The sequence below is a fragment of the Aethalodelphis obliquidens genome, unplaced genomic scaffold, assembly GCF_003676395.1.
Source record: "Aethalodelphis obliquidens isolate GAN/ISIS:26980383/991018 unplaced genomic scaffold, ASM367639v1 scaffold12, whole genome shotgun sequence".
NCBI lineage: Eukaryota > Metazoa > Chordata > Mammalia > Artiodactyla > Delphinidae > Aethalodelphis > Aethalodelphis obliquidens.
In genome coordinates, this window is record NW_020837956.1 from 38,981,683 (window position 1) to 39,003,197 (window position 21,515).

General features: G+C 45.5%; 1 protein-coding gene and 1 non-coding gene across 2 annotated transcripts; one reads left to right on the forward strand and one right to left on the reverse strand.

Annotated features, from left to right (window-relative positions):
• Nucleotides 1–203: 203 nt before the first annotated feature.
• CMPK2 (cytidine/uridine monophosphate kinase 2) lies at nucleotides 204–15,543 on the forward strand. Its single transcript, XM_027113865.1, has 5 exons — nucleotides 204–1,237; nucleotides 2,639–2,753; nucleotides 3,672–3,873; nucleotides 10,412–10,645; nucleotides 13,871–15,543. Exons 1-5 carry the CDS (start codon nucleotides 563–565, stop codon nucleotides 13,986–13,988), a joined length of 1,344 nt encoding a protein of 447 aa, XP_026969666.1. The 5' UTR covers nucleotides 204–562; the 3' UTR covers nucleotides 13,989–15,543.
• Nucleotides 15,544–18,692: 3,149 nt separating this feature from the next.
• LOC113624235 (U6 spliceosomal RNA) lies at nucleotides 18,693–18,799 on the reverse strand. The gene has a single exon (XR_003434279.1). It is a non-coding gene; the product is annotated as a U6 spliceosomal RNA (small nuclear RNA).
• Between the last annotated feature and the right edge of the window lie 2,716 nt (nucleotides 18,800–21,515).

A 21,515-nucleotide genomic window follows, 5' to 3' on the forward strand; every position in this document is an offset into this window, starting at 1 on the left:
TGCAATGCGGGGTGAAAACGCTCCAGCGGCTCCCAGGCCTGGAGTCCGGGCGCGGGCGGGGAGGGCGCTCGGGGCGCAGGGCTGGGGTCGCGAGCGGCCGCGTCTGCGAGGCCCGCAAGGCGAGCCCAGGTGAGGCGTCGGCGGTACCAGAGAGCGAGCAAGAGCCGGTGGTGGCGCAGGTGAGACACACACACACACACACACACACACACACACACACACACACACTCCCAGGAATTATTCAAACGGGGCCTGGCACCCCGTGCCCGCTCCCCATCGATCGCAGAGCAGGTCCCCATCGGCGGCAGCCTGCGGCCCGGCCCCTGCGGGAATCCCCTCCCGGCGGCTGCCTGCTCCCGGCGCGACCTCGCGGCGAGGCGGAGGCGGAAGCGGAGGCCGGGGAGGGCGCCCCATCCAGGGCCCCGCCCGCTTCCCGCCCCCGCCCCCGCCGCCGCCGCCGCCGCCGCCGCCGCCGCCGCTTCACTTTCGCTTTTCCCCGCGGCGCCGCCCGCCGAGTCCCGGGTTTCGATTTCGACGCGCGGGGCGGGACCGGGAGGCGCCCATGGTCTTTGGCCGCCGCCCGCGCGCCCCACTGCTGCTCGCGCGTCTCTCGGGGCTGCGGCGCGGGGCCTGCGGTCGGGCCATGGCGCCGCCGCGCTGCTTCGCGCTGGAGCTGCCCGGCTGCACCCTGGCCCATTTCGCAGTGGGCGACGAGGCCCCGGGCGCGCGCCCCGACCCCGGCGTGGCCGCGCTCCTGGGCCCCCCGGGCCGCAGCTACTCTCTGAGCGTGCCGGTGGCCGGGAGCGCGGGCTGCGCGGCCCGGGTGCGCGCGGCCCGGCTGCACCAGCGCTTGCTGCACCAGCTGCGGCGCGGCCCCTTCCGGCGGTGCCAGCTGCGCCGCCTGCTGTGCTACCGCCCGGGCGGCGGGGCGGGGGGCCTGCAGCACGGCTTCCTTCTCCGCGACCCCCGCGACAGCCCCGACACCCGGAGCGCGCTGCTGGCACTGCTGGATGCCTGCCCGGAGGCTCCGCGCCCGCGCCTGGCCGAGTTCTCCGGCGACCCGCTCTGCCGGCTGTGGCAGCTCCCGTGGGAACGGCGGGACGGCCTGGGGTGGCGGCAGCTGGGCCGCGAGCTTGTCGTGCCCGTGCCGGAGCCCGCGCTGCACCCGGTGGTGCTGGACCTGCCTAGCTCCGGGGTCTTCCCCCGCCGGGAGGCCGCCCGCGCCGTTCTGGAGGCGGTAAGAGTTGGATCTCTTCCCAGCGCTCAGGGTGGATCCCCCAGGCCAGGGAAGTGGACACCGTGCGCTCTCCGCGGGGCTGGCCTGTCCAGACCTCCCTTTGCCAGGGAGTTGCTTTACTCCCGAGCGCAAATCTGGTGGTGAAGGTCGCCGGTGGGCCAGCCTCTGTTTAGACACCGTGGCTCTTTCCAGATTCTTGCTCGGCAGGGACCCCCAACCCCATGGGGGAAGCTGACATCCCAACAGGAGCGGTGCGGCTCCCGCGCTGGCGGTGCCCGAGGTGGGGGGGTTGTGCCGCTGGGTACGGGGAAAGCAATGCCATCTTGGAAGTGAGAACGCTGTTCCGGGAGGTCGGGGTGTAGAGAAAGGGCGTGAGCTTTGGGGTTTTAAGAAACTTAGATTAAGCGGTGCCTGCTTGCTTACTGGCTGCCACCCAGACACTCGGCTACTCCGTGTTGCTTTGTGCCTTTTCATCTGTAAAATACCTGCCTTGCAGTGTTAGGACAGGGAAGCATCTGACCCACAAGAGGTGCTCGGTGCGGGACAGCTAAGATTCTGCCTGAGCGCAGCCTGGGCAGGTCCCCAGGCTGGACTATGGGTCTTAGATACCTTGTATGAGCCTTGGGATAGTATTTCCGAGTGGTTAAGATTGCAAGACCTGGGTTCGAATCCAAACTCTGGCATGTATTACCTGTGTTACTTTCAGTAAGTTTATTAAACATTCTTCTTTGCCTTGGTTTCCCTGATCCATAGATGGGGTTAATAACGGTAGCACACTCACAGGGTTCTCTTCAACAGTGGCCAAGTTAATACTGTGAAAGCACTTCGACTGTTGCCTGGCTCAGAGTAAGCACGTAAGAAGAAAATACATGTCTGGGCCTCTCTGTAGAGGTGCTGTGAGTACACGTGAGGTCATGCACAGTTCAAAACCTGGAATCTCCCGGAGACGCCGCCCTACCCGCTTGGTGATTGCTGTGCTTGGCACTCTTCTGAGCCCCCAAGAGCTTAGCAAAGGACGGGATGCTGATGGCTTTCTTTGGAGCCTACAGTGTGGCTGATTTCCCACATTTGTGACACACAGGGCCCATGGTTCCACTGTCGCTACGTGACACTGCTTTGCAATTATACATCTTTTCTGCCCTTCCTCCTCTGGGGGAAGCTGGTCAATGAGAGTTGCAGGCTGGGTGGTCCCGACAGTTATGGCCTTTTTGAGCCTCAGCTACGCGGGACAAAATAAAGCAAGGCAGCCCTTGCTCAGGTTCAAAATACTTCACATTTTGGCATGGTGCCAAAGATAGCTCATACCTTATTAGCATCGTGCCGTCTTCTTCTCAGCAATTAGATATAGCTTCTGCCAGGGCCCCGTTGCTTTGCTGCTGATGCACGGACATTCTTTTACAGTGTATATCCTTCATTCCTGAAGCCCGGGCTGTGCTGGACCTGGTTGACCAGTGCCCAGAGCAGGTCCAGAAGGGAAGGTTCCCCGTTATTGTCATTGAAGGCCTGGATGCCACAGGTAAGAGAATATTACCTTCTAGTTACAGGCAATGAGTTGTAGGAATAGACAATTCTTGACACACAAAACTTTATACAGGGTTCAATTCATAAGCCTCCTGTGAGCCTCTGTCGTGTGCCAGGCATGGAGCAAGGCTGGCCTGGGACACAAAGATGGATAACTTCCGTTATCCATCCCCGTAAGGTGGGGGGAGCCTCAGGTGCTCCGGTGAACATGGGAGGGCACTGGGTACAGCCTCGGTGTGGGAGATGAGGGGCGGTCACGGTCCGGGAGACCTTGGAAGGATGGATCCTGGACTGGGCTTTCAGTAGGACAGGAGTTGGTCGGGTGAGGAAGGCGGGAGAGAGCCTCCAGACAGAAGAAACAGCAGGGTGAAGCTGGGGACCCGAACCGGCCTGGTGTGTCCAGGAACTGCAGGCAGTTCAGAGGCCCCTGTGGAAACAAAGTGGGGAAGAGCTAGGGAGTGGAGGGCAGAAGCCTTTGGAGCTGCCAAATAGGCATCAGAATACAGTGGACGTGCCCACACTTAGTCCAACACACGACAGCAGGAAAAGGGTGGCTCCATGGGCCACAGGGCATACCCAAGGACAGGGTCAAACCACAGGGTCACGGGGTTCCCTCCTTCCTGAGTCAGGTGAGGCGTGGTGGGAGGAGTGAGTTCCTGGAAGCTGATAGCAGAGTTTATCATTAGTTTGTAAACGAGATGACCATTTGTTTTTTACTTTCAAGCATTCTCACACCAAACAGGAATCCTGAATTCCCAAGGATTGGCAACTTTTTGTAAAGAATTGTATTATTTAATCAACTCCTTCTGGTAACAGGTGGAAAGAATGTCTTTGCTCTGACATCAGTGTTAACTTTTGGGAGTGATACCGTGGCTCTGGTTAAGATGTGCTGCATTTTGTATCCGACCTGCAGGTAAAACCACTGTGACCCAGTCAGTTTCAGATTCACTCAAGGCTGTTCTCTTGAAGTCACCACCCTCTTGCATCAGCCAGTGGAGGAAAATCTTTGATGATGAACCGACTATCGTTAGAAGAGCTTTTTACTCTTTGGGCAATTATATCGTGGCTTCTGAAATAGCTAAAGAATCTACCAAATCGCCTGTGATTGTAGACAGGTGGGTATAAGGATGCGTTGAATTCGGCATTTTCTTCCTAACATATGAGTAGTGTGTGTGTGTGTGTGTGTGTGTGTGTGTGTGTGTGTGTACATATACATGCAAGTACACGATAGTGTTTAAGACAAAGTGTATTATGATAATAACAGGAATAGTGTCTATGATTTATTAATCGCTTACACCATTGGCTGGCATTTTGCTAAAGACATCGTACATACTATACTAACATCTGGAACGACTACTACATAGATGCTAAAATTACTGATGAGAAACACAGGTCTTAGAAAAGTTAAGTAACTTGCCAAAGTGACAGAGCTAGAAACAGCATATGGGGGATATTAACAAAAGTCTCTGCTTCACAAATCAAGCTTTCAGTGGTTCATTTGTTTATTGGCTTATTCAACAAACGTATATTGGGCATCTACCATTTGCCGAAGACAGTTCTCAGTTTAGAGGATTCGGTGGTAAAGGAGCTAGGCAGTGCCCTGCTTTCATGGAGCAAACATTCTGTTGAAGGAGAAGGTAATGATCAAGCATATAGATACATAAGGTAGTATCAGAGAGTGATAAATACTATAAAGAGGAGAGATCAAGGTCGTGTGGTGGAGGATGGCTAACCCCCCACTAGATGTGACTTAGGAAGGCCTGCCTGAGGGGGTACCAGTGGTCTGAGCTCTGAATGACCAAAGAGAGACACACCTGAAAATCCTGGAGTAAAACCTTTGTGGGAGAGGGTTCAGCAAAAGCAAAGTGTAGAGACGGGAAGATGCGAACACATTCCAGGGCTAGAAACAGGCCATCGTGAGGAAAACATGTGGACGAGGGGCTGCTTTCTGGATGGATAAAAAGACAGAGACAGGTCAGCAGGGTCTGTAGCTGTGATAAAAGAGTGTGGATTTTATTCTGAGTGCAGAGGGGGGCCTTTGGGAGGTTTCAGATAATGGAGTGACAGAAGCTGAGTTATATTTTGAAATTTCATATATAAGAAGTAGCTTAAAAGTGCTACAAAAATGGACAAAGGGAACGGCAGGCCAGTCCTACTAGGAATGGCAATTCAAATGACGATGAGAGCCCGTTTTACTCTCATCAGGTTGGTGAGAACTCATTAGAAAAGTCTGATAGCCCAGAGTTGGAGATGATGTAGATTGAGAGAAACTCACATGGTGCTGGTGGGAGTGGGCACCTGTAGGGTGTCTTGGGGAGCAATTTGAGAAGATTGCTTCCACCTCCTGAAGAAATACAGTTTGTTTCCGCTTTGTTCATAATATTGAAAAATTTGAAAAACCAAAGGCATCAGCAGAAGAAAGGGTAAATTAATACTGGCATATATTTATAAAATGGAGCACCGAACAGCCATATGCACTCATAGGATGCCTCAATGTGCCTAAGTTACAAAACTATAGTTTCAAATGAAAGAAATCAACTTGCAGAAAGATATTCAGTAGAACACATGCAAAAGAATATAAAACATAATACCAAAAAAGGGATGGAAGGATGTTGAACACCAAATTTAGGAGAGTGCTGTCCCCTGGGAAAGAGAGAGAAATGCAGTTGGTGGGGAGTACCAAAGGGCTTTAGTTGCAGCTGAATTCGTCCTTAACATGACTCCAGTGTACATCTTGTTCTTGCTGCAATTTGACTTATTTTTGGAAAGATGAGCAGTTGCACTGAAGCCTGACAAGTGTTCAGGGAAAAGCACTAATTATAAATGGAAATCTCAAGGAATTTTAAAAAGTGAACATGTTCAAGTACATCCTGCACCCAGGTCGTGACTTAGAACCTTACTCCACCCTGTAAGTTCCTTCCCTCCCAGTCACGACCCATCCTCCCGCCCATGGGAACCATGACCCTGACTCCGTCACCGTCACCGAAGGTTAGTTCTGCGTGTTCTTGAACTGTCTCTACAAGCAGATAGACATTGACTGCTGTTTGCATCTGCCTTCCTTCACGCCACCTGTGAGAATCGTCCCTGTTGCCGTGACCATTCTTTTACACAACTTTGGTGCCCACGTGTGTTACCAAACCAGGTTCGACGTTCCCCAAGCCAAACACTGAGACTCTTGTTTGCAGCAGAGAAAGGGTTCATTCATAAGGCCGCCAAGCAAGGAGACGGCAGAGCACATCTCAAATCTGCCTTCCCCAAAGCAAGGGGCGTGATATTTATGGGACGAAGAAGCAGAGTGGTCTGAGGCGTGGGAAGTCTGGGGAAGGGTAACTGGACCTAAGAAAAAGTGTGTGGTGGTGAGTGGTGGTGGGGAAGATGAAAACCGTACAAAGTAGTTAGAAGGCCTTTGCTGTCATCTAAGCTATAATGCCAGTGGGTACTCTTAACTTTGGGGATGGCAAGATAGTGATATAAAAGTTGGCAAGTTACAGGGAATCCTAGACAAGGGTAAGGCATTGCTTTCCTTTGTGGGACTTCTTCACCTGTGGGATCCACCCTATTGTTAAAGTCCTTGGATTTACCATATTGAGATATACATATATATATATATATATATATATATAGTTGTTGTTGTTGTTGTTAGTCTCTCTTTATTTCAAGGAGATAGACTAGGCTTTTCCTAATAAAGTGTGACTTCATAAGGCACATTACGTCCTAGGATATCCAAAAATCCTGGAGCAGCACGGGTTTCTGCATGTAGGTAGACACTTACTCTCTGCATCCTAATCTGTTCAAAGATGATATTCTTTATCCCTTCCCTGCTGGCCAGAATTTGAAAAAAGAATAGATATATGTATAACTGAATCACCATGCTGTACACTTGAAACTAACACAATGTTATTCATCAACTATACTCCAATACAAGTCTTTTAATAAAAATTAAAAGACTTGTGGTGAATATCCAATGAGTTGATGAAGGTGGACGTGCTTTGAAAACAGCACATTGCTATAAAAATATAAAGCATTATTTTATAAGTGATGTATAATGTGTCAACAAATTGCATTTGATTTGAGCTAATGTGGTTTCCCTGATGGCAGGAATGGAGAATACTAAATAATGAGTCTGAAATTGATGGCCAGAGGGTATGATTATTTAAAATGAGCAGCAGTGTTGTCAGTGAGAGAACTCTGGCTTTGCAGAACAGGGCTCCCATTCTTCCCTGATTTTTCTTCTTTATGTCTGTGAATTGTCTGCAATTTTGTTTCTTTAAAGAGATAATGCTAGATCACCTCGTCAGATGAGAAGAAAAGAGCAGTTATTTGTTGTCTGGATGGGTTTTGTTCATGTTTAAAGATTTTAAGGAAATCCATTTTAGACAACACCATCATCTAGCTGAAAAAAGAAGGGAGATGGAGTAATTTTTGATGGTGACTGCAGTTAAGGTTGGCAACTTAATCACCCTCATTACCTTTAAAAAATCTATTCTTGCCGATGGTTTTTCTACAGTAAAAAAGGCTTTTTACATTTAGATGATATCAGCCTCTGTATTCATAGCTAAGTATTTAATTCAGTGAACACGGAGCATGTGCAAAATGCAGTGCAAATTGTAGTTTTGTTGCCAAGAAGAAGAAAACCTGGACCTGCTTGGGTTTATTTGGCTTGGGAGACAAGATGTATCTGGTGGAGAAGGTGAAAGTACAAGTTTGTGAGTGATTAAAAGTCTGGTAAGTGAAACATAGGAATGGCCCCAGGCAGAATTCAAGGTGCTAGCAGCTACACTGGCCACGCTTTTAGAGGTGGAAAAGGGCTTTGAAGAATGAATGACATTAGAATTGATCAGCCCCCAAATTAATTTTTTACCTTTGTTCTTTTCAGTATTCTCTGTATTGTATTATCATAATTTGAAATCTTACAGCTTTAGTGTCCAATAAGAATTAAATATTGCCTTATAATGACAGTGTGATACATTTCTTTTTTGAATTTTATTTTATTTATCTTTTTATACAGCAGGTTCTTATTAGTTATTCATTTTATACATGTTAGTGTATATATGTCAATCCCAATCTCCCAATTCAAGTGTGATACATTTTTAAAAAGCACTTGACTATTTTTGTAAAAACTATGGGAGGAAAACAAAGCTCTCATGATTTTCATTTTCCAGAAGAGGAAATTGAGACTTAACCAATGTACACAAAGCAAGTAGGTGGCAGAGAGTAAAACAATCCACAGCTTGGATAACACTCTGCATTTATTTTTTAGATAAAGGACCAGTATGTCCTTTTCACTGTGAAAAGCAGTTCAAATCTAAAGTGATTAAGAATTTAGGATTTTAAAACAGTACAGGCAGTAAATGGAAAATACAGACAAGGATGGGGTCTTGGGTGCCTCTCGACATTGGGATGTTTATAGTTGTTTCATAAATGTTTTTGTAGGTGTTAGTCCTTTGATACTGGATTTGGAGTTTTGCATTTCGTCACTTAAAATTGGAATATGACATGAACAGGGCAAGAGTATAATAAACTATGCCAATCAATAAAATAATTCTAATTCATTTACTCCTACATCCAAAAAACATTATTACTTGCATACCTATTGTGTGCCAGATGCTGGTGTCAGATTTTGGAATACAGAGATGACTAAAAAATGAATTCTAATGGAAGAGATGAAAGAGGGAAACTTGTACACAACTGGCTCTAATTTAGAATAAGTCCTTCAGTGGAGCTGAGTATGAAGGACATTGAGAGCCCAGAGGAGGAAACAGTGAATTCTGCTGGGGGCTCCCTCTGCATGGCCTGTCGAAGGAAGAAGAGGCACTTTGCTGCCTGAGACCCTCATTCCAGCCAGAGGAAAAGTGTGAAGACAGACCCCCATGGAAGAGCGTGCCTGGGTCCACACTGGGAAGAGGCTTGTGTCTTAGATGGAGGCTGAATGTTTTCTGGCAGGTGGTAGAAAGCCATTGGGCTTTTTTTTTTTTTTTTTTTTTTTTTTTTGCAGTGTGCGGACCTCTCACTGTTGTGGTCCCTCCCGTTGCGGAGCACAGGCTCCGGACGCGCAGGCTCTGTGGCCATGGCTCACGAGCCCAGCCGCTCCACAGCATGTGGGATCTTCCCGGACCGGGGCATGAACCCGTGTCCTCTGCATTGGCAGGCAGACTCTCAACCACTGCGCCACCAGCGAAGCCCCATTGGGCTTTTTGAAAGAGCGGGCTGATTTGATTTTCCTTGATGGTTGTGATTTTCCTCTCTTCAAAGCACTTTTTAAGATCAGCCGGTCAAGAGTGACCGCTGTCACTCAGGGAGGACATTCACAGAGTTTCAGAGATTTTATCTGGGTTTATTTCTCTTTCTGATCCATACAGTTGCAGTTGGATGACTGGAGAGCTGGGAAAGACAAAGGCCTCCTATCCAGGGTTCCTAGAATGCAGATTTCATCAGCAAGTCCAATTTTTTTATTTTTCATTTATTTATTTTAAAAATTGAAGTCAATTTACAAGGTTGTGTTAATTTTTGCCATACAGCAAAGTGATGCAGTTATACATATATATATATTTACATTCTTTTTTTATATTCTTTTCCGTGATGGTTTATCACAGGATATTGAATATAATTCCCTTGCTCTACAGTAGAATCTTGTCGTTTATCCACCCTATATATAATAGTTTGCATCTGCTAATCCCAAACTCCCACTCCATCCCTCCCCAACTCCACCCCCTTGGCAACCACTAGTCAGTTCTCTGTGTCTTTGAGTCTGTTTCTGTTTCATAGACAGGTTCATTTGTGTCATATTTTAGATTCCACGTATAAGTGATATCATATGGTATTTGTCTTTCTGACTTACTTCACTTAGTATGATAATCTCTAGTTGCATCCATGTAGCTGCAAATGGCATTATTTCATTCTTTTTTATGGCTGAGTAGTATTCCATTGTATATATGTACCACATCTTCTTTATCCATTCCTCTGTTGTTGGATGTTTAGGTTGTTTCCATTTCTTGTCAGCAAGTTCAGTTTGTGTGTGTGTGTGTGTGTGTGTGTGTTACGCAGGCCTCTCACTGTTGTGGCCTCTCCCGTCGCGGAGCACAGGCTCCGGACGCGCAGGCTCAGCGGCCATGGCTCACGGGCCCAGCTGCTCCGTGGCATGTGGGATCTTCCCGGACCGGGGCACGAACCAGTGTCCCCTGCATCAGCAGGCGGACTCTCAACCACTGCACCACCAGGGAAGCCCAGCAAGTTCAGTTTTAAAACATTGTAGGAACTGAATGGGCCTGCAGATTTTTGTTTGGCCAAGATACAGCATTAAATACCGGTGGACTACCGAACAAATCTGCCATCCCATGCCAACCTGCCATCACAAAAGAAAGCATCCTGCAAGGCCAAGGCAACAGAGTAGTCTCACAATACATGCAGTTTTAACTGAGTAAATGGAGCTCTGGGTGGTGTGCACTGGATTCTTATTGTGGTTGTTGATTTTAACTTATTTTTACATTTTATAAATACTTTAAAAAATAAGATTTTTTTACCTCTTTAATGTGTACAGTACTAGGACAAGTTCAGCAGAGCCATCTCTGGTTTCAACGTCCTCAGCAGCTGGTTTTCAGGTGCTCCCTTGACTTCCTCTGCGGACGGGGAACTCACTACCACTTTCCTTCTCAGGTACTGGCACAGCACGGCCACCTACGCCATAGCCACTGAGGTAAGTGGGGGTCTCCAGCACCTGCCTCCTGCCCATCACCCTATATACCAGTGGCCCAGGGACCTGCTCAAGCCCGACCTGGTCCTGTTGCTCACCGTGAGCCCCGAGGAGAGGATGCAGAGGATCGAGGGCCGGGGCATGGAGAGGACCAAGGAGGAGGCTGAACTGGAGGCCAACAGCATATTTCGTCAAAAGTAGGTATCCCGATGCCGTGTGAGGGGCAGGGGTCCCTGGCTGTGGCGACGATCCAGAAACTGCACTGACTCTGGCAAAGTGGAGGACATGACACGGTTCCCATTTTCCAAACCTGAGAGGCAGTATCCTCCAAGTTAGATTCACTCCTTTCAATGGGATTGTTCCATGGGGCCACTGCGTGGTGGCTTTATAGCCACAGGATATCTGACTGGGTATCAGACCTCCTTCCTAGTCTTTCTGGTCCTGGCTGTGCCAGCACCAGCGTGAACCTGAGTGAGACAACACGCTTTTCTGGGTCATCGTAACAGAATGGTCACAAGCACTGTCTGACGGCCTCACAGTGACTTTTACCCATTAGGGGCTCACTGTGTGTCAGGCATTTTACTTCTGATGCTCTGTAACCCTTGCAAGGGCAATGGTAGCTGTACTTCACAGCTTATAAAACTGAGGCTCAAAGATTAAGTGACTTGTCTATAACTTGCATATCTACTGAGTAGTAGAACTGGGTTTAAATTCAAGACCTTTCTGATTTTAAGGCAGTGCTTTCATTTTCATTAGAAAGCTATGAACACAATAGCAGGAGTGTCTGGACCATCTTACTGCTTCACCGCTGACTAAATTACTTCTGTAGGACTGGTTTGAAAAGCCAAAACAGAATTGTTTATATAAGTAAACACTGATAGCACTGTTATCCTAACTTAATGCTGTTATAACATAAATAATTAACCACTCAGCTGTGTGCAGAGAAACCATGTCAAAGGATTGACTGGTTGGTATTAATTCAGTTCAACTTCACGGCAAACTTGCAAGGAAGGCATTATTTCCGTCCTCGCTTCACGGATGAGGAAACTGAGGCACAGGTGGGAAAGAAATGTGGCATGTTCTCCTAGCTGGTAGGTGGTGAGGCAGAGCTATGGCCCCAGACCATTGTCGACTAAAAAATACAGCCTAAAAGTTGAGAGTTATGTTTTATTTGGCGGGAATTTTTAGGACTTCAAGCCCGGGAGGCAGCATCTCAAGTAACCCTGAGAGAACTGCTCCGAGGAGGTGACAGGAGAGCTAGGACACATGAGAGGTTTGCAACAAAGGACAGGTAGTCTGAACGTCAGAAGATTACTGTTAACTAAAGAAAACCAGATAAGTCAAGTTAAGGAATTTAGCGTTTTTCTGTGTTTGGGAAGATGGAAGAGTCTGGGGTCACTGAAATCATTCCTTTGAAAGCACCTCAGTTATCTGGGGCCAGTATCCTGTGCTTTCCCATCCTGAGTTTCCTCAGGGCTCACCAGCTCACCAGCCATGGTGGCTGCAATCGCTGATGACTGGGACATCCTTTGTTTACTGATAATGGTGGGAAATATTCCACTTCTTACCATCTACTCTGAGCACTTTTTTAAAAAAAATAATTTTTATTGGAGTATAGTTGATTTACAATGTTGTGTTAGTTTCTGCTGTACAGCAAACGGAATCAGTTATGCATAAACAGATATCCACTCTTTTTTAGATTCTGTTCCCATATAGGTCATTACAGAGCATTGAGTAGAGTTCCCTGTGCTATACAGTAGGCTCTTATTTTTTTTTTTTTTTTTGCGGTACGCGGGCCTCTCACTGTTGTGGCCTCTCCCGTTACGGAGCACAGGCTCAGCGGCCATGGCTCACGGTCCCAGCTGCTCCGCGGCATGTGGGATCTTCGCGGACCGGGGCACGAACCCGTGTCCCCTGCATCGGCAGGCGGGCTCTCAACCACTGCGCCACCAGGGAAGCCCTTGTAGGCTCTTATTAATTATCTGTTTTATATATAGTAGTGTGTATATGTCACTCCCAATCTCCCAGTTTATCCCTCCCACCCCTTACCCACTGGTAACTATAAGTTTCTTTTCTACATCTGTGAGTCTATTTCTGTTTTGTAAGTAGGTTCATTTGTACCATTTTTTTTTTAGATTCCACATAGAAGCGATATCATATGGTATTTATCTTTCTCTGTCTGACTTACTTCCCTCAGTGTAACAAACTCTAGGTCCATCCATGTCGCTGCAAATGGCATTATTTCGTTCTTTTATATGGCTGAGTCCGGGTGCTTGTTTTAACTGCAAAGCTCTAGAGCTTTGGTCATATAATCTGAAACCATGCACCTCAGATTGGGATTTGAACCCAAGAGGCTGGGACTCGAACCCAGCCAAAACCCACAGTCTCCAACTGAGATCACACACCTGGTTTCAGGATTTAATGAAGCTCAGGTTCTTGATGTCTCATCACAGAAAGAATTCAGTGACAGACAGAGTGATGGGTAAGAAGTGGATTTATTTAGAGAGAAACACTCCACAGTCAAACTGTGGGCCATCTCAGAAGGTGAGAAAGGCACCAGGATATGGGGTCGTCAGTTTTTATAGTGGTGGGTAATTTCATAGGCTATGAGTGGGAGGAGTATTCCAGCTATTTCAGGAGGGGGCGGGGATTTCCAGGAGCTGGGCCACCACCCGCTTTTTGATCCTTATGGTAGACTTTGGAACTGTCATGGCGCCTGTGGGTGTGTCATTTAGCCTGCTGATTTGTCACAGTGAGCGTATACTGAGGTCCAGTGGAACTTGACTTGTCTGCCGTCTTGGGCCCATTTGGTTCTAATCAGTTTATGTCATGTCCTCGGGCTATGTCATTCTTTCAAAGGCTGTGCCCTGCCCACTTCCCTCCTGTTTCAAATCAGCCCCGGCTATTCTGTACACACCAAGGCTAGCTAAGACTGGAAGGAGAGGTAGAATTCTAGTGTGATTGTAGAAGACTCCTAAGTGAAAACAATGTATATGCCAAGGACCTCTGGCTTGTGTGAAATCCTTCAGGGCACAGACTCTGGAGGAATTTGCCATTGGGCAACTTAGTTAATCTCTTTGAGCCTTTGCTCCTTTCTCTGCAAAATGGGGGTGGATGACATTGATTCTCCTCCTGAAGTTACTCTGAATATGAAATGAGAAGACCATGCAGGATGCTAATGCTTGGCAGATAAAAGGTTTTGAGTAAATGCAAGCTATTAAATATTATTATTAATTTCTCATTTATGAAACTAAATGTATCGGATGTCTCCTGTATGCAAAGCCAGTTGCCTGGGGTCGGAAGTGCGATAAACCAGATGGGGACCTGGCTTCAAGCTGTCTATATCATGGTAGGAAAATAACATTTGCGTAAAGAGCCGTGTTAACAAATGGGCCAACTCTTTTCATTCTGCCTATCTCCAGGGTAGAAGTGTCCTACCAGCGGATGGAGAACCCTGGCTGCCACGTGGTTGATGCCAGCCCTTCAAGAGAAAGGGTCCTCCAGATGGTGTTAAGCGAGATCCAAAATAATTGCAATTAATTGTAGTTCCTCTGGGCCAGGAGACACATTTTACTAGATGTGATGTTGTTTGATACATCTAAGCCCACGACTGGTTATTCAGTTTTCCCAGATTTCAGTTGCATGAGCTTGTCGTGTGGCAGAAGGTGGGACATTTCGATTTTACCTGAACCACTGTTCTCACTTCTGCCCGATGACCCATCGGGACTGAGACTGGGCACATTCCAGTGAGAGACCGTGATCGCTTTCTGCCAAGTATAACAAACGTTTTCTTGGAACAGATTTTCAACTACACCCCTACCAAATCCTTCCAAGGTTTGTCTCCCCTAGAAAGCATGAGGTGGACAGAAGCAACCGAGAAGACCTTCCAGATCAACAGAAGCTCCTCCAGCCTCTCCTGCGCCTGCACTGCCGGCTCCCGGGTGAGATCTTGGGGATGTGCTCGGAGCTGGTTTCCTCCCAGTCTAGCCACACTCCGTCTTTGTGAGCTCAGCCCCGATTCTTAGAGCCAGCCACTCCCGAAGAACGTGTCTGTGTGTCCCGGCTGTCGGAAGACCCTCCCACAGACCCATCTTGTGGGTGGGGGACACTGACCAAGAAGGCATCTGACTTCTGTCTGAGGCTTGCGGCCCCTGAGAGGCCAATGCTCTGAATACAAATACACCAACAGTCCTTGGATTCTATCCTGCTTGTTTACTTTCCTCTTCTTTCCTCTGAAAACATGGCTTTGGAGAGAATGAGTGTTTTGCACTGAAGTAGATGCATTAAACTTAGCGAATCCAGCAACGTACTTATACTGCTGTTTATGTCTTGTTTGTCCTCAGTGTAGGGGCTGTGCTTTACTAATCAGAATTGAAGACAAGAAGCTGAACGCAATGCTTGTTGTGTATTTGCATCAGACGGGTTTAATTTATCTTACTGAGTAAGCAGAGTGGATCCTGGAATGGGATTTCTCAGTGAATTATCTTGCACTTGAATGTCTTATGGTTACACATGAAATCAGTGTTGCGATCTGTTTGGCTAGAAAAAAAAAAAAGAGCTGAGAAAAGAGGAAACTTAATAGTTACGGGGCCTTGGATGAGTCATTTAGCATCATGTAATTTGATCTAGAAAGTGATAGCGATTCTTCATTTGTCTTAAGGAGTTGACTGAACCAGGTGATTACTTAAAATTCCTTCCAGTTCTAAGATAGATTGAATCTGTGAATTATTTTAGGGAAATGTGTAAAGAAGACATTTCCCCACAATAATTAAACTTATGGCATTAACAGGTTTATCACATGGACTCTTAAATGATAAAGTTTCTATTAACTCTATCATATTATTTTTCAAAACAACTATAGGTGGTTTATACATAATATATGTACCTATGTAAAGATGTACTTTCAGTTGAAAATATTTTTTAAAGCTGATAACTTGTGTTTGGGTTCTTTAAGATGTGATATCTAATTATGCTCTTGGTGTTATTCACTTTAAACACTTTGAAAAGTTTATGCTGGCAGCCTAGAAACACAAACATTTAATGCTTTCTTTATGTCTCTTGCCAAGGAATAAACTTGCTGTGATTTTCTAACCTATGCTGTTGTCACAGTGTGTGTTGGTTTTCCTGAAGGGGCTCCCCCAATGAGGCTTTTGTACAGGAGGGGATACGGGGTTAAAGAAGTGAAAAGGTGTGAATTTGTGGTCAAAGTGCTTTCAGAGGAAGAGGCGGGCATTTTTGTTTTGTTTTAAACGTCATTTCAAGAAAGTGCAATTCCTTCCTCATTGCAGGTATTAAAGGGATTTTCTTCCCTAATCCAATAAGAAAGAATTCTTCATACACTTGCACTCTCTATACACTGTAATACGTATAAGATTACTGAGTATGAGAACAGACAGCGCCTCCTACCCAGAAAGCGATGACAAGGCATCATTTGCTTGGCTTTGTTTCATTACCAGGTTTGTTTCTGTTCCTGTAATAGACCTTTAGTGTCCCAAATATTTATTCTTCATCTTTTCCACAGCAATAGAACTTTGAGCCCGACACGTGGCTGCCAAGAATTATGAGTACATTTCCAAGGCTGCCTTACAGCTGGAGTGGCCAAGTGACCACTTACAGGTTCTTCCTGTGAGCAGAAGGGACATCAGGAATGTCAGGGGGAGGGTGTCCCTCTCTCCTTTTAACCTGCTTGGTATTCAGCGATGGTGGTGAGGCATTTGGGGACCAAGTAATGAGGGTGACACTATGCAGATGGAGAATGGGGACGGCCTTCACTTAGGAAACGTCAATAAGGAATGGGTATGGAAGTGTCTGGAGTTCCATCCTAGAGGGCGTGTCCACCTGGGGACACAGCTTCTTTGCACAAAGCTCAATATCCACCTTCTCCGTTTGCTCCCCTTTCAGTGGCAGGTGTCTGGGTTTTTTGCTCATCTTGTTTGCTCCATTTTCTACAGTACAATCCCCTTTTTGCTGACTCTTCGCTCTGTGAAATGTCTCTCTTTTCTAGAAGCAGTTGTGAAGCATCTTAAAAATGTTTAGACCCTGGTATCTTTTTGGAATATATACCGAGGAAATGATCAGTGATGCACATAGAAATGTTTTAGCATATCTGCATAATGTCCTTCATAGTGTGCAGACAGATACACCTTGTTTTGATGCCCTTTGCCTTACTGAGCTTCACAGTACCATTATTTACAAATTGAAAGTTGGAGGCAACCCTGCATTGAGCAAATCCATCGGCACCATTTTTTCCCACAGAATTTGCTCACTTTGTGTCTCTGTGTCACGTTTTGGTAATTCTCACAGTCCGTCAAACTTTTTCATTATTATTATATTTGTTTTGGTGATCTGTAATCAGTGCTCTTTGAGGTTATTATTGTCATTGTTTTGGGATGCCACAAACCACACCCACATAAGACAGTGAACTTAATCAGTAAATGTTGTGTCTGATGTGATTACTCCACTCACTGGCCTTTCCCTCATCTCTCTCCCTTTCCTTGGGCCTCCCTATTGCCTGAGACACAAAATTATTGAAATCAGGCCAATTAATAACCTTGCAGTGGCCTCTAAGTGTTCAAGTGAAAGGAAGAGTTGCATGTCTCTCACTTTAAATCAAAATTTAGAAAGGATGAAGCTTAGTGAGGAAGCCATGTCAAAAGGCCAAGATAGGTCAAAAACTAGGCCTCTTGTACCAAACAGCCAAGTTATGAATGCAAAAAAAGAGAAGTTCTTGAAGGAAATTAAAAGTGCTACTCCAGTGGATACATGAAGGAGAAGAAAGCAAAACAGCTGTCTTGCTGCTATGGAGACAGTGTGAGCGGTCTGGATGGAAGATCAAACCAGCCACAACATTCCCTTGAACCAAAGCCGAATCCAGAGGAAGACCCTAACTCTCTTCAATTCTATGAAGGCTGAGAGAGACGAGGAAGCTGCAGAAGAACATTTTGAAGCTAGCAGAGGTTGGTTCATGAGGTTTAAGGAAAGAAGCCATGTCTGCATAACAACAAAGTGCAAAGTGAAGCAGCAAGTGCTGATGTAGAACGGCAGCAAGTTATCCAGATTTAACTAAGATAATTAATGACAGTGGCTATATGAAACAACAGATCTTCAATGTAGATGAGACAGCCTTCTACTGAAAGAAGATGTCATCTGGGATTTTCATAGCTGGAGAGGAGAAGTCAATGCCTGGCTTCAAAACTCCAAAGGACAGGCTGACTCTTTTTAGGGGCTCATGCAGTTGGTGACTTGAAGTTGAAGCCAATATTTATTTACCACTCTGAAAATCCCAGGGCCCTTAAGAATTATGCTAAATCTATTCTGCCTGTGCTCTGTAAATGGAACAACAAAGCCTGGATGACAGATCATCTGTTTACTGAATATGTTAAGCCTACTGTTGAGATCTACTACTCAGGAAAAATCTTTCAAAATATTACTGCTGGGAATTCCCTGGCAGTCCAGTGGTTAAGACTTGGTGCTTTCACTGCTGTGGGCCCAGGTTCAGTCCCTGGTCGGGGAACTACTATCCCATAAGCCACGTGGCTTGGCCATAAAAAATAAAATCACATAAAATAAAATAAAATTTATGCTCATTGACAGTAAATCTGGTTATCCAAAGAGCTCTGATGGAGCTGTACAATGAGATGAATGTTGTTGTCATGCCTGCTAACACAACATCCATTCTGCAGCCCATGGATCAAGGAGACTTTCAAGTCTTATTATTTATTTATTTTTTAACATCTTTATTGGAGTATAATTGCTTTACAATGGTGTATTAGTTTCTGCTTTACAACAAAGTGAATCAGTTATACATATACATCTGTCCCCATATCTCTTCCCTCTTGTGTCTCCCTCCCTCCCACCCTCCCTATCCCACCCCTCAGGTGGTCACAAAGCACCGAGCTGATCTCCCTGTGCTATGTGGCTGCTTCCCACTAGCTATCTATTTTACATTTGGTAGTGTATATATGTCCATGCCACTCTCTCACTTTGTCCCAGCTTTCCCTTCCCCCTCCCTGTATCCTCAAGTCCATTCTCTAGTAGGTTTGCCTCTTTATTCCAGTCTTGCCCCTAGGTTCTTCATGACCATTTTTTTTTTTTTAGATTCCTTATATATGTGTTAGCATATTTGTTTTTCTGACTTACTTCACTCTGTATGACTGACTCTAGGTCCATCGACCTGACTACAAATAACTCAATTTCGTTTCTTTTATGGCTGAGTAATGTTCCATTGTGTATATGTGCCACATCAAAAATATGGAACGCTTCACGAATTTGCGTGTCATCCTTGCGCAGGGGCCATGCTAATCTTCTCTGTATCGTTCCAATTTTAGTATATGTGTTGCCAAAGCGAGCACAAGTCTTATTATTTAAGGAATACATTTCATAAGGCTGTAGTTGCCATAGACAGTGATTTCTCTGATGGCTCTGGGCAAAGTAAACTGAAAACCTTCTGGAAAGAACTCACCATTCTCGATGCCATTAAGAACATTCATGAGTAACGGGAAGAGGCCAAAACACCCACATTCACAGGGGTTAGGAAGAAGTTGGTTCCAACCTGCATGGATGTCTTTGAGGGGTTTAGAACGTCAGGGGGGGAAGCATCTTAGGATGTGGTGGACACAGCAAGAGAACTAGAATTAGAAGTGGGACCTGAGGATGGGACTGAATTACTGCAATCTTGTGGTAAAACTTGAGTAGATGAAGAGCTACTTCTATTGGTGGGCAAAGAAAGTGGCTTTTTGAGATGGACTCTACTCCTGGTGAAGATGCTGTGAAGACTGTTGAAACTACAACAAAGGGTTACATGGACTTAGCTGATAAAGCAGTGACAGCGTTGGAGAGCATTGACTCCAATCTTGAAAGGAGTTCTCTTGTGGGTATAATGCTATTGAACAGAATTGCATGCTACAGAGAAATGGTTCATGAAAGGAAGAGTCAATCCATGCAGCAAACTTCATTCTTGTCTCATTTTAAGAAATTTCTGCAGCCACCCCAGCCTTCAGCAAACACCACCCTGATCAGTCAGCACACCAGCGTGGAGGCAGGACCCTCCACCAGCAAAAAATTAGACTCACTGAAGGCTCAGATGAGGGTTAACATTTTTAGCAATAAAGCTCTTTAAAATTAAGGTCTGTATATTGCTTTTTCAGATAGAATTCTATTGCACACTTAACAAACTACAGCATAGTGTAAACATACTTTTATATGTCCTGGGAAACCGAACAATTTATGTAACTGGCTTTATTGTGATACTCATTTATTTGAGTCTGCAATATCTCCGAGGTGTGCGTGTATGTATAATGTGTGCCTAGGTATAATATGTACTGATTAAATACATTTGGGTAAATCCTTTTAATGAAATGCTAAGCGGAATGCACCTGAGAAGGTGTAAATTATCAAAAATACTTTTCTCTCAGTGATAGCCAGTGATTTAAATTTCAGCAACAACTGAGGATATAGCTAAAATCCTTTTAACCAACACAAGTTTGGCTGATTCAGAATGGAAACTCCACGTAGAGCAGAAGTATGGCTTCAGGTATGCTGGGAGACAGGGCCTTTTATGTCTTTGGTTTGTTTCACATTCAAGCTGTTCTTTTTCTTTGAATTTTGAACGCAGAGGTCAGGCACTACACTATGCCTCACATGGGCCCATATATCCACTAGCAGACTCATTTAATCTTCAGGCTTCTGTAAATGCAGCTTTGTTCATATACTTGTTTTCTTAGTATGAACAGGGAGAGGAGAAATCGATGTTGGCCTTTTTTTTTTTTTCCCCAGGAAGGTTTTTTTTTTTCCTTTTCTCTCACTTTAAAAGCATAGGAATTTCATGAAACTCATTCAGCCTACAGCTGCAATCTACAACTAGGAAGAAACACTGTCCCTTTATATTGCCTATAAATAATCTGGTCTTTCTCATGAGCAGCCTAACTGGTCCCTAGACACAAAAATATTTAGTCCTATCAGGTTTAAGCCTTAATATCATTTGATCTTTTAACAGGCCCTTTAGGTGATGCTGCTCTTTTTCAGAGAGATCAGGATCTCAGATTTCTCAGTCTTCAAAGGCCATGCTGGCCTCTCTGCAGAATGGCATCTGCCTGGGGCCAAAAGTGTCAATTTAGGCAACCTTGGGGCTGAGCGGAGGGTGGGTCTAGGGTCACATTATCCTCTCTCTAACTGGATGTGGATTGCCCCGCCCACGTAGGCAATTGAAATTTGTTTCTTGTGGCTGTTTCTGTCGAGCTCGGCTTGGGTCTCCTTGGTGCTGGGATCTCTTGAGTGTCATCCTTCCATGCAGGCCCACCCACAGTCCCCCTCCAGCTCTAGTTTCATGGGCACTGGACCCACCCCCGGGGGCCACATACTCTGAGGGCGTATTTAAATGTCCCGGAACAGAGAACAGTCAAGAAAGTAGATGTTAAGACCTCCTCTGCTTGATCATTCTGCCCAGTCTGGTTTAACCTGACCTTGTTCCAGGTTAGTTCAGAGGAGACGGATGCTCCCCATTACCCCGCACTGAGCTGTGGCTCTGTGTTAAAGCCTGGAGACAGGAAACTGGGGGACACGCACCTCACCATCTCACACTTCAGTTTTTTCCCCTTAGAAAGCAAATAGAATCTTCCATCTGCCCACTGGGTTCTGAATTTCACAACAGTGTAATTTGATGTGGGTCTGTTTTCATCCATTTTCACTGGGCCCTTGATGGGTCTGGTAACTCAAGTCGTTGAATTCTTGGAAATTTTCTTGGCTTGTTTCTTTGATGAATTCCACTCCTCATTTTTTTTCTTTTCTCTCTTTCTGTATTGTCTGCTATTCAGATGTTGGACATATTGGACTGGTTTTCCAATTTTCTTGTCTTTTCTCTCACATATTTCCTTTTTATACCTTTACTACATTTTATAATATTTTTTCAACTTTGTGTTTTCAACTTGTTTTTCAACTCTTTTACGAAGACTTTCATTTCTGCTCTCGTTTCTAAGTTCTAAAAGCTTCCACTCTCTCCCATTTTTTCTTTCTTCCTTTCTTTCTCTTGTTATCTAAATATTCTTTTTTTTTTTTTTTTTTTTTTTTTTT